At 41.8% G+C, this 27,510-nt stretch overlaps 1 protein-coding gene across 5 annotated transcripts in view; it reads right to left on the bottom strand.

Annotated features, from left to right (window-relative positions):
• The window catches only part of KDM2B (lysine demethylase 2B), a 715,168-nt gene that overhangs the window by 47,254 nt on the left and 640,404 nt on the right, over positions 1 to 27,510 (bottom strand). Inside the window, exons 17-20 of one of the 5 annotated variants that reach the window (XM_069214905.1) lie at positions 16,978 to 17,238; positions 9,881 to 9,931; positions 7,913 to 7,951; positions 4,491 to 5,155 (exon numbers count right to left, since the gene is read on the bottom strand). In XM_069214905.1, coding sequence (XP_069071006.1) covers positions 4,491 to 5,155; positions 7,913 to 7,951; positions 9,881 to 9,931; positions 16,978 to 17,238 — 1,016 coding nt within the window. Of the gene's footprint in view, positions 1 to 4,490; positions 5,156 to 7,912; positions 7,952 to 9,880; positions 9,932 to 16,977; positions 17,247 to 27,510 lie in introns of all 5 variants that reach the window. The other 4 variants (XM_069214903.1, XM_069214906.1, XM_069214907.1 and 1 more) reach the window with 4 other exon arrangements.

Below are 27,510 nucleotides of genomic sequence, written 5' to 3' on the forward strand. Positions count from 1 at the left end.
GCTAGTATGGGCACCTCGGAATTCAGCGATGTGCAAATAACCACTGCTCCTCAAAACCTTATCTTGATCCCATTTTGGAAATGCAAAGGTTTTCTTGATACCTCTTTTTCACTCTTCATATTTCAGCAAATGAATTGCTGTATACCCAGTATAGAATGAAAACCAACTGCAGGGTGCAGCTCATTTATTGGCTCTGGGTACCTAGGGTTCTTGATGAACCTACAAGCCCTTTATATCCCCGCAACCAGAAGAGTCCAGCAGACAAAACGGTATATTGCTTTCAGAAATCTGACATCGCAGGAAAAAGTTACAGAGTAAAACATAAAGAAAAATGGCTGTTGTTTTCAGCTCAATTTCAATATTTTTTTATTTCAGCTGTTATTTTCTGTAGGAAAACCTTGTACGATCTACACAAATGACCCCTTGCTGAATTCAGAATTTTGTCTAGTTTTCAGAAATGTTTAGCATTCCGGGATCCAGCATTGGTTTCACACCCATTCCTGTCACTAACTGGAAGGAGGCTGAAAGCACCAAATATAGTAAAAATGGGGTATGTCCCAGTAAAATGCCAAATTTGTGTTGAAAAATGTGGTTTTCTGATTCAAGTCTGCCCGTTCCTGAAAGGTGGGAAGCTAGTGATTTCAGCACCAGAAACCCTTTGTTGATGGCATTTTCAGGGAAAAAACCACAAGCCTTCTTCGGCAGCCCTTTTTTCCCATTTTTTTTGAAAAAACAAAATGTTCACTGTATTTTGGCTATTTTCTTGGTCTCCTCCAGGGGAAACCACAAACTCTGGGTACCATTAGAATCCCTAGGATGTTGGAAAAAAAGGACGCAAATTTGGCGTGGTTAGCTTATGTGGACAAAAAGTTATGAAGCCCTAAGCGCGAACTACCCCAAATAGCCAAAAAAGGGCTCAGCACTGGGGGGGAAAAGGCCCAGCAGCTAAGGGGTTAAGAACCACAGGTTCAAATTTTACATGTAATACTTCAAATGAAAGGTATTGCAGGTAAGTACTTTAGGAACTTTGAATAATCACAATAGCATATATACTTTTCAAATAAATCACATATAGCTATTTTAAAACTAGCCACAGTGCAATTTTCAACAGTTCCTGGGGGAAGTAAGTATTTGTTAGTTCTTGCAGGTAAGTAAACCACCTACGGGGTTCAAGTTTGGGTCCAAGGTAGCCCACCGTTGGGGGTTCAGAGCAACCCCAAAGTTACCACACCAGCAGCTCAGGGCCGGTCAGGTGCAGAGTTCAAAGTGGTGCCCAAAACGCATAGGCTTCAATGGAGAAGGGGGTGCCCCGGTTCTAGTCTGCCAGCAGGTAAGTACCCGCGTCTTCGGTGGGCAGACCAGGGGGGTTTTGTAGGGCACCGGGGGGGGACACAAGTTAGCACAGAAAGTACACCCTCAGCAGCCCGGGTGCAGTGTGCAAACACACGTCGGGTTTTCAATTGGAATCAATGGGAGACCAAGGGGTCTCTTCAGCGATGCAGGCAGGCAAGGGGGGGGGCTCCTCGGGGTAGCCACCACCTGAGCAAGGGAGAGGGCCTCCTGGGGGTCACTCCTGCACTGGACTTCCGATCTTTCAGGTCCTGGGGGCTGCGGGTGCAGAGCCTTTTCCAGGCGTCGGGATCTGGGAGTCAGGCAGTAGCGGTCAGGGGGAGCCTCGGGATTCCCTCTGCAGGCGTCGCTGTGGGGGGTCAGGGGGGGCAACTCTGGCTACTCACGATCTCGTAGTCGCCGGGGAGTCCTCCCTGAAGTGTTGTTTCTCCACATGTCGAGCCGGGGGCGTCGGGTGCAGAGTAGCAAGTCTCACGCTTCCGGCGTGAAACGCAGTTGTCTTGAAGTTGCCTCTTTGGAAACAAAGTTGCAGTCTTGGGTGAACAGAGCCGCTGTCCTCGGGAGTTTCTTGGTCCTTCTAGAGCAGGGCAGTCCTCTGAGGATTCAGAGGTCGCTGGTCCTGGGGAAAGCGTCGCTGGAGCAGTTTCTTCAGAAGGGGGGTGGGGGGGGAGACAGGCCGGTAGAGCTGGGGCCAAAGCAGTTGGTGTCTCCATCTTCTCTGTAGGGTTTTTCAGCTCAGCAGTCCTCTTCTTCTTAGGTTGCAGGAATCTGAGTTCCTAGGTTCTGGGGAGCCCCTAAATACAGAATTTAGGGGTGTGTTTAGGTCAGGGAGGGCAGTAGCCAATGGCTACTAGCCCTGAGGGTGGCTACACCCTCTTTGTACCTCCTCCCAAGGGGAGGGGGTCATATTCCTATCCCTATTGGGGGGATCCTCCATCTGCAAGATGGACAATTCCTAAAAGTCAGAGTCACTTCAGCTCAGGTTGCCTTAGGGGCTGTCCTGACTGGCCAGTGACTCCTCCTTGTTTTTCCTCATTATCTCCTCCGGCCTTGCCGCCAAAAGTGGGGCCGTGGCCGGAGGGGGCGGGCAAATCCACTAGCTGGAATGCCCTGTGGTGCTGAAACAAAGGGGGTGAGCCTTTGAGGCTCACCACCAGGTGTTACAGCTCCTGCAAGGGGGAGGTGATAAGCATCTCCACCCAGTGCAGGCTTTGTTACTAGCCACAGAGTGACAAAGGCACTCTCCCCATGTGGCCAGAAACATGTCTCGAGTGTGGCAGGCTGCTAAAACCAGTCAGCCTACACGGGTAGTTGGTTATGGTTTCAGGGGGCACCTCTAAGGTGCCCTCTGGGGTGTATGTTACAATAAAAGGTACACTGGCATCAGTGTGCATTTATTGTGCTGAGAAGTTTGATACCAAACTTCCCAGTTTTCAGTGTAGCCATTATGGTGCTGTGGAGTTCGTGTATGACAGACTCCCAGACCATTTACTCTTATGGCTACCCTGCACTTACAATGTCTAAGGTTTTGCTTAGACACTGTAGGGGTACAGTGCTCATGCACTGGTGCCCTCACCTATGGTATAGTGCACCCTGCCTTAGGGCTGTAAGGCCTGCTAGAGGGGTGACTTATCTATACTACATAGGCAGTGTGAGGTTGGCATTGCACCCTGAGGGGAGTGCCATGTCGACTTACTCGTTTTGTCCTCACCAGCACACACAAGCTGGCAAGCAGTGTGTCTGTGCTGAGTGAGGGGTCCCCAGGGTGGCATAAGTTATGCTGCAGCCCTTAGAGACCTTCCCTGGCATCAGGGCCCTTGGTACCAGGGGTACCAGTTACAAGGGACTTACCTGGATGCCAGGGTGTGCCAATTGTGTAAACAAAATACAGGTTAGGGAAAGAACACTGGTGCTGGGGCCTGGTTAGCAGGCCTCAGCACAATTTCAAATCAAAACTTAGCATCAGCAAAGGCAAAAGTCAGGGGGTAACCATGCCAAGGAGGCATTTCCTTACACTAAGTTAAAGAACATGCAAAGTTCAGGCACATTTTTGGAGGATAAAAAATATTCATACAAGGGATCTAGAACTCACACAAATTTAAGGTTACCACATGTTCTCAACAGGAGCTAAGCACATACCCCTGAGAGAACAGTAGCCCCGACCTGGCAAGCTGGTCGAGCCTTTTACCAGGTGTAAACTACCAACCCCCATTAAAGAAAATGCTGCAGTCACTAGCAGGATCTGCCATTGGCTGAAATCAGTTGCTGCTTGAAGGACCCTCACTGGCGAGGCCTACATCCAGGAGCCTAAGGGGGAGGCAAAGACTAATTGTACTGGAGGTTTAACAACACAAAACAATGTCTCAATTGACCACAGGCAGAACATGTCAATTTGGCAATATGATGCTATGGCGACATGGCATTCACCACACAATCTTTTGCTAGTGCAGTGTTAGCTGATTTACTTTAGGCACACTGGCAGTTTTCCCTGGTGCATAATGCTTTAAGCAGATACTATGGGGGGCAGCATTCAGCCACAGTTAAGGGGCACGCCACCTATGCATTCTATCTTGCAGATAGGGGATTAGAGTGGTTTAAGACCACATCAACCTCATCCAACACCACAGATGTGTGCTGGAGTGATAGGGTAGAAACATTAAGTGAAGCCTCTTCAAATGCTATGAGGCTGAGTGAAATGAATTTGTACTTTTTTCTCTCGCTGCCCAGACAATCCCACACAGCTGATACAAATACCGCTGGGACAAGTGGAGCATTACTTCTAAAAGGAGAACACCAACCATCACAATCCTGTTTAAGTTACATAAAAGTCATGACCAAATTCATGCATTCAGAGTCAGTTTCCCAAACTGAATCAAGGAAAAGCAACCATTTTGCTTCAATATTTGGACCACACAGTTATAAGCTTGAGATTGCTTTTTTAGGAACAAACTCCTAAACTGATTTTGTCTCAGGCAATTTGACATTCCTAACCATGAGGCTACATCTTGTATACGTCACTCTGCCTCTTTGAGACCAACAACAAATACGTGAAGCCAAATCTCACTTCAAATAAAATGGTACATACATTAATATCTAAACTGTTTAATCATGCATATAAATAAAATCACTTGGCTGCTTACCATCGATTCCATGTTCTGCAAACCCGCATACAAATGCACAAGTCCCTGGGAGGGAGGTAGCTAAAGACGCTCATCCAGACCTCCCGTCGCATTACATGGGATGCACCATTCACCAGCGGTAGAGAGTCTGGGGGAGGACTGATGGGCGGGGGCCTGATTACATGGCGCTCCAGTGGAACACATTTTGGTGGCGATAAAGAAGGGGCTGGTCGAGTTATACTTCGTGGAGTGCTTGTGAGATTAGCAACAAGGTCTCTTGGAGTTCCGTTTAACCCCTTACTGATTGGATGCAGTCTTTCATCAAGGAGGAAGGGCTGATTGGGCTCCTCATTTTCACTCTCTGGCTCGGACTTTATGGGTTGGTGATTTTCATTTGCAAGGCTATTCTCAGTCTTTTGTATTTCCTGTGTCAGCTCCTTACTAAGCTCCTTACTTAGTTCTTTATTGGGAATCTTCTTTCGCCGCCTGATCTTAAGTGTTTTCCTCTCTTCGGGTTCACCCCCTTCTGTGCTGGGCCCAGCGGTTGGAGAACTGGGCCTGGACTGGTCGCTTTCTTGCGTTTGTGGTGGTGCTTCTACTGGCAGCTCTTCTTCTGGCTCCTGTTTTAAACGTGTCAATGTCTGGGCCATAAGCGCTCGTTCTTCTGGGGTTTTCAATGATCTCTTCTGAAATAGGAACACAACAATTAGATTCACCTGTACATTTTGGGAAAATAATATTTAATATATGCAACAGAATACATTTCTTTGACAAATAGTTGGAGAGATGAAATAAAGTGGAGCTATACTTTTCTACTCGGTGTGCACTACAGCCAATTATTGATCTTCCACAACATTCACCATAACAAAAAAATGCACAATAGTGATGCAGACTTCGTAACACTAGTCAATGTTTTAGAGAATTAGCCAATTGCAACACAATGATATAAAGTGATGCCCTTCATGAAGTAGAAGTCCGGTATTCAAAGCACAACAAGTCAGCAGCATTTTTCAAACAAAGAGCAGAATTTCAGCAGTTTTTTTTATTTTCTACTATGCTCGCTGTTTTGACACCATCATTCGAAACAATTAAAAGCCTTTAAAATACTTTATAAAAAGCACTCATGTCACTGAATGGAAAACGAAAGAACCTTACTTGCTTTATAAAACAGTGAACCAATGACAGCGCCTCTCATTGTCAGATTGAACACCAACGATGACTCAGGACCGAAAACTGTTTACCTTTTCTATTCTCTATAAGGTGGTTCTACTAACAAGAAATGTGTGACCACTGAACATGTAAACTTGCCAGACTACAGTAAGTAACCATCACTGTAGGCTTTCCTGTTCAAATTACGTTTTGTAGTTTTTAACCCAACATTTATAATAATTTAAATTTACAAACAAAAAGTACTCTATAGTATACACTCATAATCCAATGGGAAAAATGTTTGGAAAATACAGGCCTTACAATTCATTGGCATTAAATTTACCAGGTCAAAAGAAAATTCTTCTTCTCATAATTGAGAATCCATTATTGAAGCAACTGAACACTGTCAAACCTACATGCAATGAGCATACGTGTAACCCCCTTTATATTGCAACACAGCACCAATATAACATTTGTATTCATCATCTCACCAATTTCATTGGCTTGGTTTTGTAAAATACCCATGTTTCAATAAACAGAGTGGCTCTAGCACCGCATGACACTCTCCGGGAAAGAGGTTTGATTTCTCAACGTGATGTACACTGAATATGGGCACGGCAAGAAATGTGGAAAAAAAGCAGTTCAGCAATGCGTTAGGTGACTAAGCTTGTCAAGTTCCTAAGGCTCTAACTTCATAATCATCTTTACAGACATGGGATTACTGCTGACATGGGATTTCTGCTGATGACACTCCAACGTTATACAGGTTTTTGCTGCACGAGTATAACAGCGCCTTTTACAGGACACTTATACAGTTTATGCAAATGAAGGTAGTCAAATGCTAGTGCCCTTTTCTTTGAGAGGCGATCACAAACTTTTAATTTGACCACTTAATCAGCATTTAGATAAGGAGAGACTGAGTTATCTCGGGTACTGCTGCAAGCTAAGATGTGAAGAGCAATTCACACTATTTCAACTGCTTACTAATATGCTTTTTGCAAGAGACATCAGGTTACAGTGTGGACAAAGTTTGCCTCTCAATGCCGGCACTTTCACTTAAGTGGCCTATGATGCAGAATACACAATAGGACTGCTGACAACGAGAAACAGAATTAACATACAACTACTTCATAAGCAAATTGACCAAATTCTGAGGACCTATTTATACCCAAGTGTTCTAATTTGTACTGCAGAAATATAACACATAACTTTAGAGATTCTTAATCAAGAGGTGGCAATTTGAAGATTGCAGTCACAGAGATTTATGCTAACATACCTTACGCACAATAAAATGCACACACCACTACAGAGGTCTTGGAACAAATGATTGAGATTTCAAGATGGACGTTTTAAAAGGATATTGACAAGCAAGCACCATCTGGTGAAGGTATCCTTTACTTAAGTCACACCACCTCCTATTTGGACAACATTTAAAGGAACCAAAAATCATCAGAGCAAAGGTATGCAAAGAAGCTGTTGAGTTTTATGGTCCATGAAACAAGATTTGTACCTGGTAGTATGCACCTTACCAGCTGAAAACATTTGGTTCTGAACAGAAGTATATTTGAGTTCGTACAGCCCCATGAATCCTGAAAACAAATCCATGAAAGTCTGTCACTGTGTGTATCCTCAAAGACAAAATTCACTATATGGGAAAGTATATTTGATCGCCCAAAATGATATTGGAAGAAAGGAGCAGGATAAGTTCGGAGTATGACAGCTACATTATTAATCTAGACGAAACCTCTTCTAAAACCCTACTTAAAAGAGGCGATCAGTCGTAGCACAGTTTGCAAAGTGGTTTTAAAGGACATAAAACTTTAGTTGGGCTCCCAATTTGCATAACTGGAGTAGGCAAACACGATTTGGATATAGATGGAGATCAGAAGAAGCTTCCTCCTGAAAAATCTTTGTATTGACAGTGGTCAGATTAGAATCGCAGTAAAACATTTTTCACCACAATTAATAGCTTCACAAATTAACTTACAAGTGCCTTAGTTATCAAACCTACTCAAATTGGTAACCAGCCAAGTGACTCTCCTCTGGACAGACATACTACAGGTGGACATAGGAGCAAAATTCCTTAGTAAGCAGAAAAGCAAGTTTAAGGCCAATTTATCCATGCATCTACACCGAATGTTGTTTTCAAAATAGTTTTGGGAAGTTCCTACTGTTTTTCAATTACATGATTACCAATTTAAAAATCTCTCTCGGACGTCAACTTATCAAGTTGTTAAAAATTCAGCCGTAGAAAAATGTGAAAGAGCAGGGCACACAGATGTTAATAAGTGTACCTTCTTCCTGAAGAGCTTTTCTTCTTTAACAAGTTTTAGCTGTTAAATGAAAGAAAATGAAACAAGAGCTTATTCACCGTCAGCATAGAGAAACACTCAATCCTAACCAGTAACACCCTACTGCAAAGCTATGCTTTGTCAGCGAATGGTGGATGTACACTGTGTACTAGCTAGCAGTATCATGGATATTAACTGATAGCATAGTTCTGAATTTCCTTACGGTTGGATTACCATTTACTAGCTTGTCTAAAAAAAAAACCAGAATGGTACTTTATACACCATGACAGCAAGTCTACATTAAAGCAAGCAAAGCAAGCCTACAATAATGCATTAAGAGCAAGGAACAACAGCCCTACAAGAGCACAGCTGGAAAGCAAGAAACAGCCATCCCACAATGCAAACTTAATGGTTTAAGCAAAAAAGAAGCAAGCCTATGGCAATACAGTTAGAGACCAAGGTGAGCAACACCAAGCGTCCAAAATACAGTTGGAAACTCAAGTTAGGAACAGCAAGCTAATAATAATACATTTAGAAAAGATGCCGCTAAAATTAACCTCTCCACTTTAACACAACATTATCTTTCTTTGGCAGCGTAAAAAAACATCAAGCCATTGAAAATTAGGTTGCAGTCTATTTCTTTCATACTAAATACTAAATCTCATAAGAAAAGCAGAAATTACAAGCCAGGATATAAATGAATATAAAGTTGGAGTAAAATACACTCAATGAACCTACTTAACTTACTGTGAGTCTGGTTGGGTGAGATCGTAAATGAGTACTGTCTGTTTTGGTTACAATACTACCACTTTTATTATCAATTATAAGTGGTCTTCTGATCCTCAATGAGTAAAGTGCTTCTGACAACGTAAGCTTTACCTGTACTTTTGCCTAAGTAACATTATGTATTTTAACTGGTTGCACATAAGCTTCGAAATGCAGGCATTAATCAAAGCTGTGGTTACAGTCCTCTGTTTGAAACACCAATGAGAACTATCCATCTTTCTTGGTGTTGATAAACTTCAAGTGCTAAATGTGCTTTCTAATAAAAAACGCATAATAAACATTGAACACACATGGTTTTTAAATCTTCGATGGGATAAAAACTGTTAATTCAAATGCACTACTACTATCCCCAACAGAAATGGTCTTGGTTGAACTTCGGAATTCTGTTTGCTAGGATTCAAATCTGTAGTGGTAAGGGTACGAGTATCATAAATGGTGTGTTAAAGCACAGGCCTTAATAAGAACTGGCTTATTCCAGTGCTAGGTAAGGTGGAGAAATGAATACATTTGCTTTGTTCAAATTCATCATTTTTAAATTTATTTGAATAGTGTGTCTAGGCATTATTTGGCCTTTGACCTCCGAGTTGAGTATACTCACGTCATGATTTTCTAGTTTTTCATATACATTACACTTTAACTAAGAACAGACCCTGTTTGCCTTCTCATAGTTTGTGCAATTATTTTCTCAGTATGTGGGTAATGCAAAGAAAATGGATATTAGCACATACGAAATACAAGCTGCTAAAAATCTTAAGATCTAACTTAGGGAAGCGTGGGGAGGTTGTATGAGAGATCGGGTGTGTGTTTGATCGTGTGTGTTTAATCAGAAATGGTAATGGAGCGGTCTGCTTAAGATTCTTCATTGACTTTGTAGACTATTTGCATTTGCTTTTCTTTGACCGAAATAAATTTGTAAGATGAGCAAAGCACCGGAATTCTCCAAGTGTTAGGTAAATTCATTTGTCAGGGGCTAGGTCGATTAGTTCACCATAATGAACACACAGTTACCATGTCAATTACATTATGTTTGAGTTATCGCTATAATTCACATTTTAATGTAGAGGTAATCAGGTGCAATCTGTTCTAATAATGAAAGGCAAAACAAACCAAACAAATTATTCTGATTTTAATGGCATGATTAAAACAATAAACCATAAATCAAATCAGGCCTGTTGGCAGGCTTACCCTTTTTAGGAAGTGTTGCCTGCAGAGAACACGCAAGGGGAGGATAATGGCCTAAGAACAATGAAAATACCAAATAAACGAAGGCCATTAACATAACATTAACATCACAACAAAATACCATTGAAAGGCAATAACACTGTAAATGATGAACAAGAGAACACTAGATTACACAATGGACACCCATCGACTTGTTCATTTTATATTCAACGTCTCAAATTTGTATCTAAAACTACTGTCTGTTCTGCACATTATGTTGCCAAAGGAAAAAGACTGTGATTCACTGTATGCATATTTTTTCACTTAACTAATAGGGCAGGTTTAAGTCATAGAGATAACGGGAAGCTAATCAAAAATATAATCTGCGTAAAATACTGCATAAGATAAATTGCCAGACTGTTTAATACCAAAGGTGCAGCACATAATAGACCCAGTCAATCTCAGTCTTTTTATTGCCTACAGCATGCTAATGTCAAACACACATGTAACAAGTTTGAGAAGGGTAAATAATGCTAAGTATCTTATTACAAAATGTATGCAGTTTGTGACAAATATGCTTCAACATTATTTTCTCAATGACAGAAGCAAGGACTTTGCTACTGAGTGGACTCGGTAGCAAGTTGCATTGCTTTCTTCACTGTCGGTGTTTTTCATGCATATGCTTTCATTCTGGCAGCTGCAGTCTCCAAAGTACGCTTAAAACAAAGTGTCAGTGGGCGAGACCAAAAAGTAAGGTTATGTACATCCCAACAAGCCATGTAGATACCTTATATGCAAGCAGGCATTTGCTCTACAACCTTCACCAGAACACTGCATTTTATCCCGGACAGAGATAGATCTAGGCAGCAGCTTAAAACATCATTAAAACAGGACGTAAAGGGATGTGTTTATGGTAGAGGATACACTTAACATATCAGGTGTGAGGCACACATTTATAATTCTTTGGTATCAATTGATTCTATCCGTAGCACAGAAAGTACGCAGTAAATTTGCAGGCGGCTGGGAAATGAATGTACTCAGGTAAATCATTCAAAAATGGTTGCAAAGAGGAATCTAAATCCTACACCATGCATAGAGCAAGTATTTAATGGGCAAAGCATGGCATGTGCAGAGAGATTTTCCTCTACACCAGTAAATATGTTATGTCTTCCGTTCTCTTCTATTTATTTCCTATATTGCGGTTTTGTGGGTTCCTTCACTAATTTTACAATGGCAAATAAGTCTAACTGAAAAGGTATACTCTTGCTGTGTGGTGCTGAATTCATTATTAAACTCGCTTTGCATACAGGAATACCTAGACTCTGACAAAGTTGTAATACCATTTAATGCCCAACGCATGATTCTTGAAAGAACTGACAGACCTTTAGAAACAAAAGTAGATTACAAACACGATACATTTAGAGCAGGCAGGATATCACAGGTGGGTATGAAAAGGAGGTCTAGAAGTAGAAGGAGAGTCCCAGAAAGGTGTCAATAGTTGTGAGGGAAAAGAATAAACCAGATAAGCCTGGATGGATTGTCAACACTTAAATCATAATTGAAGACTTGTAAACTACACTTCCACTCCTACCATTCAATATAGCCAGTAAGTTCTTGGAGATCATCAACACAGGACCTAATGCAACATCGTAACCCTTGCCCTTCATTCCAAACCTCAATCCCTCCAACTGCTGAACAACAGAATGAAGACGAAACTCTGAAAACACAACCACATATTCCTACCAGATGAGCAAAAAAAAAAAAAAAAAAAAAATGTTGAACGACCTCTGCATTTTCTGAAGTAGGTCACCAGCTTGTGCAAATCTCGACAACCAACAGGCATCAGAATTGGACGCTAATATCCAACCAATCATACCTGATCTGCCTGAAATGATTCAAAAGAAAAATGTGTCCAGAGGTCAGGAAGGAATTTAACAACCCCAAATAGCTCTACCCCATCGTTCCTGAAGGGAAGTGGAATTGCCAATCCTGCCAATATCCCATAGCATTGTCGTCAGGCAAGCCCCCTTTTTTGGGGGAGGGGTGGAGGAGCAGAGTTTCTTAGGTGCCCAATAAAAAAAAATGCACACTTATGACTGTAGAAGTTTAAATCTCCCTGACCAGGAGAGATTACCAAATACTACAAATACAGTGCTTTACCCATTACATGTGAGAATCCTTGAGTTGGGTGAGATTAATCTAAAATGGGCTACTGGACTGCAATCCAAGTGCCAAGAAATGTGCCTCGAAATCTCCCACATTGAAGCTAGTGATCCAGAAACTGCTATTTCCACTCAACAAGGTGGGAGTCCAGGCTAGATATTGGTAATACAAAGAAAGCTTTTAGGAATTTGAGAACTGGTGTTACAGAGATGAGCCACAGTCGCTTAGTCTTTAATATGGCTTCCCTATTCTATTCTGGGTGATTTATAGAGTGCATGGCTACCCAAGGGCTTCCCAGGTCTAAACAACCTGAATAGAGGCAATTAGTCTGTGATACCTTCCTGTCCGGCTAACCTAGAAGTCTATTTAACAAAAAGCCATGCTTTTAGGTGCTTCCTGAAGGCATCCGCATTTTGAATATTACGATCCCTAACTGGGAGGACAGTCCACAACTTTGGCATAACATATGAAAAATACCTGCTGCCAGCCCTTCTTTTGTGAATTCTAGGAATTGAAAATTGCATTGCTTCGGCAGACCTTAGCACCCTGCAGAAGAGGTAAGGCTGAATAACTGGGTGAAGCAGTTGCAGGCCTCTTTTGTGGTATACCCTTTGAGCTATGCAGAGGGCCTTGAATTTTATTTTCTGCTCAACTGGAAGCCAATGGAGTGAGGCCAAGGTACTCACAGTTGATGGATGCCTTTCATAATAGGCGCGAAGCAGAATTGTGAACTGTCTGCAGTCTTTTTTATCACATATTGGGATAAACTCAGGTAAATGGAGATTCCGTAATCAAGTCGCGAGAGGACAGAGCTTTTACAACCATCCTTCTGGTGAGGAATGAAAGGCAGTCTTAAATATTCTACAGTATTCAAATTATACCGAAACTAACTGCTGCAACTTTCCTTGCTTGGGTGTCAAATGTGAAGGAACTATCAAACCAGATGCTAAGGTTTTTTTATTGGAGATTTGGGAGAGGGAGCACTTCCTAATTAATCTGGCCAGTTTGATTGACACCCAGCATTAATGTAATTTCCCACCACCATAACTTCGGTGTTCTCACTGTTAAGTTTCCGGCATCAGTGTGCCATCCAGTCAGCCATTTTATTTTAAGAAAGGTCCCAATTGTGGTTCTTTAGGCTGCTTATCAGGGATGGGGGACAGCGCCAATTCTGCATAGCTAACAATCAAGATGCCAAAGGATTGCATTATGTCAGCCATTCGGTAATCATAGATTAAATAAAGTGGGGCTCAAGAAGGAGCCCTGAGGGACCCCACATTTCAGCTTTCCATTCTCTGTCCGAGAGCTGAATGGGCTACGGTGTCAAATCCCGCACTTCGATCCAATAATATGACAACAGCTGAGCCCCCCTTGGTCCAGTGTCCTTTTTAATTCTTCTGCTACTACCAGAAGCAAAGTATCCGTGCAGTGCCAGGGTCTAAAGCCTGTTTGAGATGAGTGCAAGATTTCATGGTCTTCCAGAAATTAGGTGATGACTCATGTGTTTTTTTTGTATCTTACCCACACAGGGTAGCGGAGAGACTGGTCTATAGTTTTCTAGTTGCAGTGTGTCTAAGGTGTTTTCTCAGTAAAGCCTGCTCCTAAAGTTGTAGTACATTCCCACTTCTCAGTGATAGGATGAGCTGATCTAATAACAGGAAAAATCCTCCTTCCTTTCTTTAGCATGTGTGGTGGGGCAGGGTCCAGTGGGGATGCTGATTTTACCTTACTGCAGAGGGACAAAAGAACATCACCACTAATGGGTGGAAATGATGCAATGTACTCTTTGATGGGCTTCAACTGACCGGAGGTTATGGACCAGTTAAAGTCCCTACTACCTGTGGATAAAGTGGTATATATCTTGGTAACATTTCCAGGAGGAACTTGGCCAGGTCATTAAAGCACTCTGAGGGACACAGCAGAAGATTAGAGTGTGGGGGTTTTGTGAGCGATTTAACTATTTTAAATACCTCCTGAGAGGAGCAAGATAGTGTCTCGTTTCTAGAGGCATTATAGCTGGTTTTGGTGTTCTTAATCTCATCATGATATTTCTTTATGATCTACTTATATTCTGCTTTGCTTTCCTTATCGTAGGATTCTCTCCATTTTCTTTCCCCTCTCGTACACGGCAGTGTACTTGCTGCAAAGGGCACCAACTGAGTGCTTGGTGAGTACAAACTGAGAGCACGTGTAATATCTTGAAGATATACTGATTTAAGGGTAGTACTAAATGCATACATGAAATTCGTGTCTTTTCAGATCAACCAATAAAGGGTAGATGCACACATCGTATTTAAATAAAATTATATGAGCCATTTTGGGGTGAGGTAATGAATAGTCTTTGTTGCAGGTTCAAACTTGAGTCTATGGTAAATAACGATGCTGTTTTCATGTCTTTAACAGAGGTGTTAAAAATACTGAATAAGGAGACTCTCTGCCCTTCTTATTGATACAGGTAAATTACGGTGCCATGCCAGAACTGATTGAGAGTTTATTTTCCATTTGTTACATATGGTGGTAACACAGTGAGTCACATGGTAGTGGTGTGGCACAGGATTGGTAACCGAGATGAGCATTTTGACACTCAAAGGTACACACAGAGCACACGCTAAAAGAGGCAATGGTGAGTACAAACGGAAAGCACATGTAGCATTTTGACGATATATTACCTTAAGGCCAGCACTAAATCCAAACATGAAAATTGCGTCTTTACAGACTGATCCATTGACAAGGCGACGTAGACGTCGTACATAATTACATGAACGACACAGAAGGTTCTGTAGTGAGGTGATAAATAGCTTTGGTAATAGGTTTAAATTTGAGTTTGAGGTGAATAAAAGTGCTGCCTAATTTAACAGTTAAGAAAATACACCACATAAGGAGCCTCTCCGCCCCGATTATAGAAAAGGGTAGAATACGGTTCTGATTACGGATTCTAGAATACAGAATTGATCGAGTTAATTTTGCATCCGTTACATTTGGTTGTAACACAGTGAGTCACATGGTGGTAGTGAGGTACAGGATTGGTGCTTGAGATGGGAGTTTTGACACCTTAAGATATACACTGTGACAGCACACGGTTAGGAAACCCATATATTGGTTATTGGGTTGTGATGTTGGTGACTATATGGACTGATTAAAATATTAAAATATGGTGGGGGGCCAATTGATACGTGACACAAGAGCTTTTGTTGTTTGAGTTCCCACCAAAGGATGCACTTACAAGGTGGCATGCCACAAATGTATATGGCACAGGGTGTTTTTGTTCATCTAAGGAAGATTTGTTACAGATTTATGAAACAAGTTATTTGTGTTTATTTCTAGCCCAGATGAAGTCGTAAGGGCTATAAGCCCATGACGACGCAACACGTGTTGGAAAAGAATCCTAATAAAGAATGGACCTGTGAACCTGAATGGACATTTGGCGTTTTGAAAAAAAAAACTGTTTTGGGACTTTTAGCGAGTGCAGGTAAGTATCAATAGTATCTCACAGGATTAACAGCAATTAAACATTTTTCAAGTCAATCTCGAATCACAGGAAGCCTTGGACTCCAAGACAAGCCTGTTAAAGATAATGTTTAAACCTAATAACGACAAAGAACGTCAGAATCAGTGTCAGATCAAAGTTGCAGTAGCATATAGGTGGCATTGATACACAACAGAATCACCCTTCCCAAGAAGAATTCCAAGAAAACCTTTCTTGGGAAGACAACTTGCCTTTATTCTTAAGAGGCTAATATGTAAAACCTTGCAAGAGGAAGACCAACTTAGTAGAACCAGGGCTCTACATGCTTACTTTGAAGATTCCATTAATGCTCCGTCTGGGTTACAAATTTAAAGTGGAAAATACCTTACAGTGGGCAGGTGTTTAAAACTAAAATAATGAGCATAGGCTCTAGATTTGGAAAGCATTATGCTTTTTCGTCAGGCTGCAATATTTTCTGCATCTGTTACATTAGGTCTCTGCCACATAACATTGCAACCGCATAGTTACAAGCCTTAGTGAACTATTGAACAATTAATCAGAACATGTACGATAGGCTTGAAAACTGAAACAGATGATAAACATCTCATTGATGGCTGCATCATTTTTCAGCAGGAATAAAATATATGTCATAATGGTGTCTTGGGTTGTTCTGATGAAGAGAGGCTAATAGGATTTCAGGACTAACTCATGTAAGATGGAGGTTCACAATCAAGATGGGAAACAGTAGGAAGGGAGGGTTTCTCTCTCAATAAATTGTCCTGGTAGGCTTAGAGTTTCTCCAAGATGTCCGAGGTGAGCAAAGGCCAATGTAAACACATTTGAAAAGCATGGTCTACCAGCAAATATTTTATGGGTATGACAGCAGATTTCATTCTTCAAATGTTAACAAAACGTGAACCATTAAGCTAGATAATAGTTCAAGTCTGTAGCACCAAGATCAAATTAATTTGTATTATGTTCTATATTCAGTCTATTATTATTACCTTAGTGGAAGTAACGGGGAGGGGCACCGATCTATTTGTGGAAAATATTGAGGACTGCACTTCAGGGAACTCACTCTACTTCTATTATGTCCTGTTGATTAAACATCAATCATTACTGCCTGCGAAGGAAAGTTTTAAGTTTGTGTCAGGACACAAAAAAACATGACAATCAACCTTACAACAGGGATAATGCAGGTCTGATAGAATGGTATCAAGTACTATATGGCTTGAAGGGAAACTGTACAAAGCAATCATCTACAAAAATATCCTGGTCACCTTCTACATCTATATGGACCCTTGACTGAGTAGCCATTTAAACTTCTTGAGGGTAATAACTGATGCCAATTGTTATTCCGTTTTTCACAATCTACCATAGCTATGAGTACAAATGTAATCTTGTTATACCTATACTGCAGGATTCACAAGAAGAAAGTACAGCCTCTTGTAGATGCAACACATTAAATGACTACAACATAAAATTATCGTACCCGTTTTCTAACACCAGGCTCTTGAGGTTTCTCGATTTTTCGTTTTCGTTTCAAGTGCACTTCATCTGATTTTCTCCTTAGAATAGAATCTATAGGTTGCTTTTGAGGAAGGTCTTCAGGTTCCGTTATAGGAGTTTCCTCCAGCTCTATTTTTCTTTGTGTAGCTTCTGGAACTTCTGTGTTTTCACGATTTGGCTTCTGTTCCTTTAGAAGTGATCCCGGTAGGTTGGAAGCATATTTAAATCCCGGCCCCCTTTTTTGCTTGTGCGCCAAAAAGACATAAAGACAAACAAACTTTATATCTTATATCCAAAGATTAAAGTTGTGATCATTACCAGTTTTGCTAATTAATGTACAAAACGTCTAATTCACTATTTTAGGAACTCTATGGAATTGTATGAAGTATTTAAGAGTTAAACCAAGTGACTGACTTCAATGACTTTTCAAAATTACATTTATTGAAATTTCTTATATTAACCAGATCTGACATGATTCAACATCCACATTTCTAAACGCCACCGTAGGTATTAATTAACCAAAGCCATTTGTTGTTTGGCTTTTCTAACAGTTCTGCTTGTGCACAGGGAAACAAGCTTTGAAGTGTTAACTACTACGTTGGACAGATGTCAGCTGATCTATCTGTGTAATGCAAATAGAAGACAATTTCCTTTCATTTTATACTTTGTCGCAATACTCTTAATATCATCATCCATAAAATCCTTAATTTATATTCTCAGTAAAACTGAGAAAAAACCTTGGCCTTGGATAAAGCAAGTCAAAATGAACTAAAATCAAAATGAAGTTAAAAAACAAAAACAAATACATCAATTAAATAATAATTGTAATTTTTGGGTGCATTTTTATCTGCAAGTAATATTTATTTGGAAAGTGCTTTAAAGGAGAAATATCTTTGGTTGGGTCTCAGTGAGCATTAAAATGCTAGTGATTCATATACATAACGTTTTTTCTAGCCTCCCTGAATGAATGTTTGATTTTATTAAGGACCAAAAGGCAAAAATTATATTTCACAATTTTTCCTCCCTTACAAAGTAGAATACATTACAAAGCTCAGCTGCCCTTTGGCAGGGTAGGCGCTATAAAAATAGCACACACATGCATTTTCCAAGAATGCCGGAAATGGAACTACAAAACAACATGCGATGTCAGCAACCAATGTCAATCCAACAGTACATTGTGCCATACTGCATTATGTCCCCTTTCTTTCCTTCCTCTCTGAAGGACCCCAGAACTATATAAGATCCTTGAATGTGTTACTTCTATTTCTGTACCAGTCCTGCAATAAGGATAAAACCAGATCAATGTTTATGAAATTTAAAACACAAGGCCACAATCAAAAGAAATGATGAATAAAATCATCCAAAACAATAGTACTGGCATAGTGCCACAGTTACTCAAACAATGTTTACCATTTACATTTTTAGGACTGCAATAATAACAAAAGGATAGGATAATCTTCGCTTCCATGTCCTTAATAGACTGAAAGCTTTCCTTTAAAACAACAAGGACAGTTTTGTATCCAATGGCAGGACAGAAGGCGAGGATCATGCTTTTAAAGCTTATCAAAATTATTTATATCCACTACTGGATTCAAATATAATTTCTTACAGACAGAAACTAAAGACCTATCAGCGCATCTAACAATTTCTTTCAATCTGCTTTTCACCAAAAAGACCTTGGAAGCCAGGGTTCCCCTTACAGTGTGGGCCCAAAATTTGGATGCATCTATTGCCACTTCCTGCATAACCTGTATAACTCATCTGATGGATCTGTGCAGAAGAAAGTAAGAAACGGGAGCAAACATCTGCTTAACAAATTGTGTTACACCACTTTGTTCAAGATTTTGAGTCACATGCTTAAAACATGAGGCAAAGTGCTAAACTAAGCTTAAGTACTAAAAGAAATGTTGGATAGGAACTTTTCAAATTCTATTTTAGGCCATTTCTGCCTCCCCCTTGGAGGCAGATCGGCCTATTTTTCTTAGGCCAATCTGCCCCTAAGGGGGGCAGAATCCACTAAACACCAGAGATTTTTTTTTGCGACAATTTCATGCAAGGGTCACTCCGATATGGGGGGGGGGGGGTAATATTTGTTTTAGGCCATTTCTGCCCCCCAGAAACCAAGGAAGATTTTTTTTTTTATTAAAAAAAAAAAAAAAAAAACAAGAGGGTGGGGGTATAGCCATACCCCACCCCAAATAAATGGGGACACAGTTGTTCTGCCCATCAGTGGGCAGATGGGGCAATTACATCTGATCCACTACAGGGGGAGCAGAAAGCCTACTAGATGCCAGGGAATAAAAAAAACGTTAAAAAATAGTGGAGTGGTGGCTACCCCCCCAACTGAAGGGGTCAACAGTCAACTCTTCCCACCGCACACTAAAAATTCTTAGCCCACGGCAAGCAAGAGGACACTTTTTTATTTTGGGTGTTGGTTTTACATTTGGGCCACAAGAGCTTGGTCCCAACTTGGAATGGTGAGGGATGCACTTTTTGGACTTTGGGACGCTGTCACCTAGAAAAATCTACGATATCTAGACATCTGAAAACTAAGCTTCTGGGTGAGTCCAGGGTGGCGTGCTTCACATGCCCTGCAAACCTCATACTTTGCTTGAAATCACACATTTTTCCCACATTTTTGTGATGGAACCTTCCGGAATCTGTAGAAATCCACACAATTCCTACCACCCAACACAGTGGCATAGATACTGATAAAAACTTTTTTTTTTTTCTTCCCCCAACTGCCCTTTTGGACCTATTTTGGTTCCCCCTCATTTTCATGTTTTTGGCTCTTTCCTGTCACAGGCACTTGGCCCACCTAGACAAGTGAGGTATCATTTTTACATCGAGCCTGAGGTGAAACGTTGGGTGGTAGGAAATTTGTTGGCCGGTGCGGTGATCCCACACAGAAATGTGGTAACAATTTGACCTTTTAGCTAAATGTGAGGTTTGCTGAGGATTCTGGGTGAGAAAACACTGGGGGATCCACACAAGTCACTTCCCTGGACTTCCTCGGGTGTCTAGTTTTCAGAAATGTTTGGGTTTGGTAGGTTTCCCTAGACGACTGCTGAGCCCAGGACCAAAAATGAATGGTGACCCCTCCCGCAAAAACAGGTAGTTTTGTATTTGATCATTTTGATGTGTCCACAGTGTTTTGTGGCATTTCCTGTTTCGGGCAGTAAGCTTACCCACACAAATGAGGTACCATTTTTAATAGGTAGACCTGGGGGGAACGCTGGGCAGAAGGAAGTTTGTGGCTCACCTCAGATTCCAGAACTTTGCAGCACCGAAATGTGAGGAAAAAGTTTTTTTGCCAAATTTTGAGGATTGCAAAGGATTCTGTGTAACAAAATCTGGTGAGAGCGCCACAAGTTACCCCATACTGGGTTCCCCTAGGTGTCTAGTTTTCAGAAATGTCCAGGTTTACTAGGTTTTCCTAGGTGCCAGATGAGCTAGAGGCCAGAATCCACAGCTCGGCACTTTCTAAAAAAACCCATCAGATTTCAATGTAAAAATGTGATGTGCCCATGTTGCGTTTCCCGTCTCGGGCATTAGGCCTACCCACGCAAGTGAAGTACCATTTTTAATCAGGAAACTTGGAGGAACACAGAATACAAGAACAAGTGTTATTTCTCTACATTTTTTCCTTCTAAATGTAAGACAGTGTGTAAAAAACAAGTCTATTTGAGAAATGCCCTGTAATTCACATGCTAGAATGGGGACACCAGAATTCAGAGATGTGCAAATACCCACTGCTTCTCAACACCTTATCTTGTGCTCATTTTGGAAATACAAAGGTTTCCTTGAAACCTATTTTTCACTCTATATTTCAGCAAACGGATTGCTGTATATCCGGTATACAATGAAAACCCACTGCAAGGTGCAGCTCTTTTATTGGCTTTGGGTACCTAGGGGTCTTGATGACCCTACAAGCAACCAGAAGAGTCCAGCAGACGTAACGGTATATTGCTTTTGAAAATCTGACATTGCAGGAAAAAGTAAAACGGAGCTGTTTATTTCCCCACCTCAATTTCAATTTTTTTTTAGATTTCAGCTGGTATTTTCTGTAGGAAAACCTTGTAGGATCTACACAAATGACCCCTCGCTGAATTCAGAATTTAGTCTGTTTTCAGAATTGTTTAGCTGTCCCGGATTCAGCATTGGTTTTACACCCATTTCTGTCACTAACGGGAAGGAGGCTAAAAGAACAGAAAATAGTAAAAATGGGGCATGTCCCAGTAAAATGCCAAAATTGTATTGAAAAATGTGGTTTTCTGATTCAAATCTGCCTGTTCCTGAAAGCTGGGAAGATGGTGATTTTAGCACTGCAAACCCTCTGTTGATGCCATTTTCAGGCAAAACACACAAGCCTTCTTCTGCAGCCCTTTTTTCCATTTTTTCTTTTTAAATAACATTTTTGCTGTATTTCGGATAATTTCTTGGTCTCCTCCAGGGTAACCCACAAACTTCTTGGTACCTCTAAAATCCCTAAGATGTTGGAGAAAAAAAAAAAAAGAAAAGGACGCACATTTGGTGTGAGTTGCTTACGTGTATACAAAGTTATGAGGGCCTAAGCACAAACTGCCCCAAATATCCAGAAAAAGGCCTGGCACCTGAGGGGGGAAAAGGCCTGGCAGCGAATGGGTTAACACACCTGATAAATTTGAAACCTTGTGGAGTCGGATTACAATGTGGAGTCGGATTACAATAGGTGCCATAGTGAGGACTCTACTAATAGTAAAAGCTGCCCCATCAACAGTAAACAGCCTTCCTTGTAGGTCCAAAGCATGATCATCCCTTTTACAAGCTAAGAGGCAAATTATCATGAATAACTTCACATATAATTCATTTTTTTCCAAGATCTCAAATACTGTAATTCCTAGGCAACCTGATCTCTCTGGCCAACTTACACTCCAAAGAGTGTTCCTCTTCTGGGATCCCTGCAGGGATGGCAGGATGACATGACCTACAGAAATTTGTGATCTAAAAGATCTAAAAGAAGTGACCAGGTGTGATAAAAAAAAGTTATGCATATGAATGACATTTTTCCTTAAGGAATCAATATTAGTCTTCCGAATACTAATATCACCATTACTTCCAGGCAGATCTGTAATGTTTATTGGTTCTTCTAGGCCATGACTATTCTATTAAGAACAAACCAGGCTGTGAAAAACTCTGAACCTACCAGCATCACCAGGAAACATCCCAATGACACGCGACAGAATAAAAGTTAACAGAATGCTACAAACTAGGAAGAAGGACTAACAAATTCCAATACCTTTCTGAAGAGCTAGAAACCAAACTTGAGGTCTCCCAATTGGAGTGATCAGGACTAAAAATGTCTTGTTATCTGAACTGATCAGACCGCCAACTAAACGACAGATGTTGAGCATCCAGACTTGGAAGAAAATAAGTTACTTACCTGTAACTATAATTATCCAGTAGTGGAATCTTTCATAGATTCACATGCTTGAATCATTCCCCATCCTCGAGATGGGAGTCCCCGGTACCTTAGTACCTTAGAAAAGACAATGTCCCCAAAGACATAACAGCAATAACATTAAAACTCTACATTTTAGTAATCTATCCAAGTCCTTATGTAAAAAATAAATAAAAAAAAAAAAAACACAAACTTGAGCCTTGGACAATCAGAGTGCCCCACCCTCTAGAATCCTCCTGAGAGAAGCTCCAGTACCTCAGATTTTCTAAGCACTAGTGCGTAAGTTAAAGGTTGAAAAAGACATATTGAAGGTGAGCTTCCCCCGGGAGGTGGGTGGGTCGCATGTGAATCTATGAAAGATTCCAATACTGGAGAACTATAGTTACAGGTAAGTAACTTATTTTCTTACTCCAGTACTGGAACTTTCATAGATTCACATGCTTGAATCAGACTATAAAGCAGTATTCAGAGCACACTGCATTGACTCTACATCATTCAAATTAATTAGAGATCTTTGAGCTGTCAATAATAATATGAAAGCATTACTTTCTATAAATATATCATCTATCTGTGCACATTTTTTATACTATAAAAGAAATATGCAAATGAAACACAAAGATTAAACCATGCAATGTGCGTAGTAGAAAAGAAGGATTGAGGGAGGCAAAGTGAGCTCACCGTTACTTGAACAGATGTCTCAGGACTGCTTGACCAACCGCCACATTTCCCTTAGGGATGGCATCCAGACAGCAGTGCTTCGTAAACGTGTGAGTAGTCTTCTAGGTGGCTGCTCTGCAGATGTCCTGCAGGGCTACACCTGCAAACAGTGCCATGGATGCTAAGACAGATCTCGTAGAGTGTGCCTTTACCGAAGAATGTAAAGGCTTACCAGCTGCTTGGTGGCAAAAGCTTATACCAGCTACTATCCATCTGGCTATACTCCGCTTGGAAAGGGCCTGTCCCTTCCTAGGGGCACTATACGTAACAAACAATTGAGTAGTTTTTTAAAAATGCTTGGTTCTTTTCAAGTAAAATATGAGATTTCTTTTGATGTAAAACGAGTGCAGAGCTCTCTCCGCTGGAGATGTTGGGTTCGGAAAGAAAGATTTCAAAACCAACGGTTGGTTAATATGAAAGTCTGATGGCACCTTTGGAACAAACTTGGGATTCGTACGAAGTATCACTCTATACTGTTTAAACTGAAGGAAAGGCTCTTGAATGGTCAGTGCCTGATTTCACTGACCCGTCTAGAAGAATTAAGGGCTAGCAAAATAACTACTTTCCACGATAAGTGTTTTAAATACGCTCTGTGTATCGGTTCAAATGGGTGTTTCATAAGCTGAGAGAGAACAGTGTTGAGTTGCCAAGATGGCGGAGGAGGCCTTACTGGCAGAAAAACTCGAAAGAGACCTTTGAGAAATTGTTTGATCAATCTAGAAGACCAGAGAGATGGTGACCATCTGAAGCAAGATATAGCTGCCAAGTGCACCCTGATGGATGCATGCGCCAAGCCTATAGATGCCAGATGAAGGAGATTGATCCACTGCTATCACCGCCGGAGCAAATATTGCCCAATCTGCTCCTTCTGACATCACAAACAAAATCTCTTCCATTTTAAAGAATACAATTTGTTGGTGCTATCTGCTCTGGCTTTTGCCAGAAAATCCCGACATTCAGGGTGAATGTTTAAATGGGTGAACTCATTGTGTTCAAGAGCCAGGTTGATAATTTTAGTGATCTGGGGTCCGGATGTAAAATCGGACCCTCATTCCTTGTTAGGAGCTGTGGTGAAACTTTCAGTGGAATGTGATCTGCCTCAGAGAGCAGGAGGAGTTCCGAGAACCAGTGTTGGCAGGGCCAAAACGGAGCTATCAGGATGAGTCTGCAATGCTCTTGTTTGATCTTTGCAAGTACTCTGGAGATTAGAGGAATGGGTGGAAAAGCATAGGCAAGTATTCCACACAATGCCATCAAAAACGCATTCCCACAAGAGCCCCGATGGTGAACCCAACTTGTAAAATAACAGCATTTGGTGTTCTGCGGAGTTGCAAAAAGATCTAGTTTTGGTTCCCCCAGCTCCTGAAGACCAAGTAGAGCACCTCCTGGTTCAGCTCCCATTCATGACAGGACGACGTCAGCCTGCTGAGAGTGTCTGCTGTCTCGTTCTGTCTTCATAATAGATGTTCCGCTCGTAGACTGATGCCACTGCGAATGGCCGAGTTCCAAAGAGTCTGCGTGTCCCGAGATAGGAGAAGAGATTTCGCTCCCCCTTGCTTGGTTAAATAATGCATTACTGCAGTATTGTCCGTTCTTATGAGAAACGCTGATTATTTTATTCTTGGGAGGAAAGCCTGCAGGGCCAGGGAAATCGCTCTCAACTCCAGGAAATTTGTGATATTTTCGGAAGGAATTGTTCCACATTCCGCTGATCTGAAGGTCTTGAAGATACGCTCCCCACCCCTATAGGGAGGCATCTGTGGTGATGACTAAGAGGGCGAGGAGGTAGGAAAGGAAGACCTGCTGCGATGTTCCCCTGGTCTTTCCACCAGTGGAACGCTTGAACCATCTGAGGAGTTACTGTGATTACATCGTTGAATGAGCCCTCTCTCTGTATCCACTAATGATCTAGTTCCTCCTGCAGAGGACGCATTCTCAGTCGACAAAAGGGGACTAACTGTATGCAAGAGGAAATCATCCCAAGAAGCGATTTGTAGGTGCACACAGAAATACTTTTTTCTTGGTACTCTGCTTGTTAGGCAAATGAGTCTCACTTGCCTCTCCATTGAAGGAAAAGCCCAGTCTTTGATGGTGTCGATTTTTGCCCGTAAAAAGGTCATCACTCTTGTTGGCAATATGTTCGACTTGTTCCGATTCAGAGTGAGGCCCAGCTCGTTGAATAATGCTATGCAAGCCCTTGTTGCGTCGTGAGCTGCCTGAGCCGACCTCGCTTTTATTAGCCAATCGTCTAAGTAGGAAAAAAAATTGAGTTTTTTTCTTTCTCAGGGAAGCCGCTACCAGAGCTAGGCACTTTGTAAAAATTCTGGGGGAGGACTTCAGCCCAGATGGAAGAACCCTAAACTGGAAATGGCTGCCGGCTACTGCGAAACAGATATTTTCTGTGGGCAGGTGAAATCGGAATATGAAAGTAAGCGTCCTGTAGATCCAGGGACGTTAATTTCCGTGGTTTATGCGGAGAAGAAGGTCTTGCAACGTGACCATGCGAAAGGTTTGACGTTTGAGGTATTTGTTTAGGTCCCCGAGATCCAGAATGGGACGCCAAGATTCCTCATTTTTGCGCACCAGAAAGAAACGGGAGTAAAAACATTTGCCTTTTTCTGAAGAAGGAACCCTCTCTATCGTTCCCTTCCTGAGCATGGTCACGACCTCCAGCCAGAGTTGTCTTAGATGCTTCTGAAAGGAGGTATGAAGACGACGAGAAGGTGGGTGTTGAATGAACTCTAAACAATGGCGAAATCGAACAATGTTTAAAACCCACTGTTCTGATGTTATTTGTTCCCACTTCCAATAGAAGTGTGATATCCTTCCCCCAATCTTCTGGCTTTGTGGTAGCCGGAGCCTGGAACATGTCATTGACATCTGACCGCCTCTTTGCTCTGATGCGGTCTACCCCTAGGAGGGGGTCTGGAATAGGACGCCTGAAGTGGTTGCCTTAGGGAGTATTGCGGTCAGAACTGCTGTGTAGTATAGGAGGGGTAACGAAAGCTCTGGTAACCCCCTCGCTATATCAAAAGTCCTCGACCTCTGGAGGCATCTTTTTAAATTGAAGGGTTCCTAAGGACCTTGCAGTGTATCTGTTTTGATGGCTTGTAGGGCCTCCTCAACATGCTTGCTGAAAAGAGCCTACCTTTCAAAAGGGAGGTCCAATACTTTATTCTGCCCCTTTGGACGAAAGGAAGTCACCCTAAGCCAGCCCTGCCGCCGCAGCTCCGTCCCACCGGCTAGCTGCCAAAAACCTGTGGTTGCTATATCCATGGCGCAGTATATCACCTCAGCCGAGGTGCGCTCTTCCTCCAAAAGGATTTTCTTCACCTCCACCTTAGAGTCTTCTTAAAGGTGGTCTAGATATGGGGCAGTATCAGCCCACAGCTGTCTGTCATACCTCCCCAGGATTGCCAATGAATTCACTGCTCTTACTATCAAGCCAGACATGGAAGAGAAACGCTTCCCGATGTTGTCTAGCCTTCTCCCTTCCTTATCCGGAGGAGCTGAAATTGGCATTGATGGATTTTTTTGAACGCCTCTGTGCTGCCTGGGTTATGACAGACTCCAGCTTTGGGTGACTACCTAGACACGCTGGGGCGTCCTCTGGGGCCTTATATTTCTTGTCTAATCTAGGCAAGACTGCCGCCACCCTAGCTGGGTTTCTCATCATCTTGAGACCTTCCTCCCAGATGCAGCCTACGATCGGTATGGAGCGGACACTTTTATGATAAGGCTCCTTGAAGTCATATAAAAAACAATCCATCTGCTTAGAAGGCATGGGCAACGCATATCTCTCTGCTGCTCTCAAGCAGATTATGGAAACCCCCAATATCTCCTGGGGGAGAATCCACCGGAGTAGGCGATGGAGATGAGGGTGTTGGCAATATATATTTGTCCCAATCCAAGTTCGCATCCTGCGACTCTCCTTCTCTCTCTTCATCCGAAGAGTCAGTAACCTGTATGAAAGACCTTTGCGGGGTACTTCTGGACGATCTAGGAGATAACCTAGGTTGTGGCACTGGAGTGGCAGGCATTGACGGAGGAGGTGCTGTTTGAATGTCTAATTGTGGCGCAGATAGAAACCTCTTTTTGTAGTCTGATAACATAAGTTGTAAATCTGAAATAAGGGAACTTGGGACACAGACCATGTCTTCTGGTACATATGGCTGCTGTCGTTGAGGAGAATAATACTGTTGATAATACTTCTCTTCATTCTCTTGACACTTAACATGGAGTTGTGAAGGGCTATGGGCTGCCCCAAACGGCCCATCATCAGAATCTTCTTCCCAAAGATGAGTTGGTATTAATGGTGTAAACTTACTTGGGGCTGTAGCTCTTGGAGTGATATCTCAC

Source organism: Pleurodeles waltl, chromosome 11 (assembly GCF_031143425.1).
Source record: "Pleurodeles waltl isolate 20211129_DDA chromosome 11, aPleWal1.hap1.20221129, whole genome shotgun sequence".
Classification (NCBI taxonomy): domain Eukaryota; kingdom Metazoa; phylum Chordata; class Amphibia; order Caudata; family Salamandridae; genus Pleurodeles; species Pleurodeles waltl.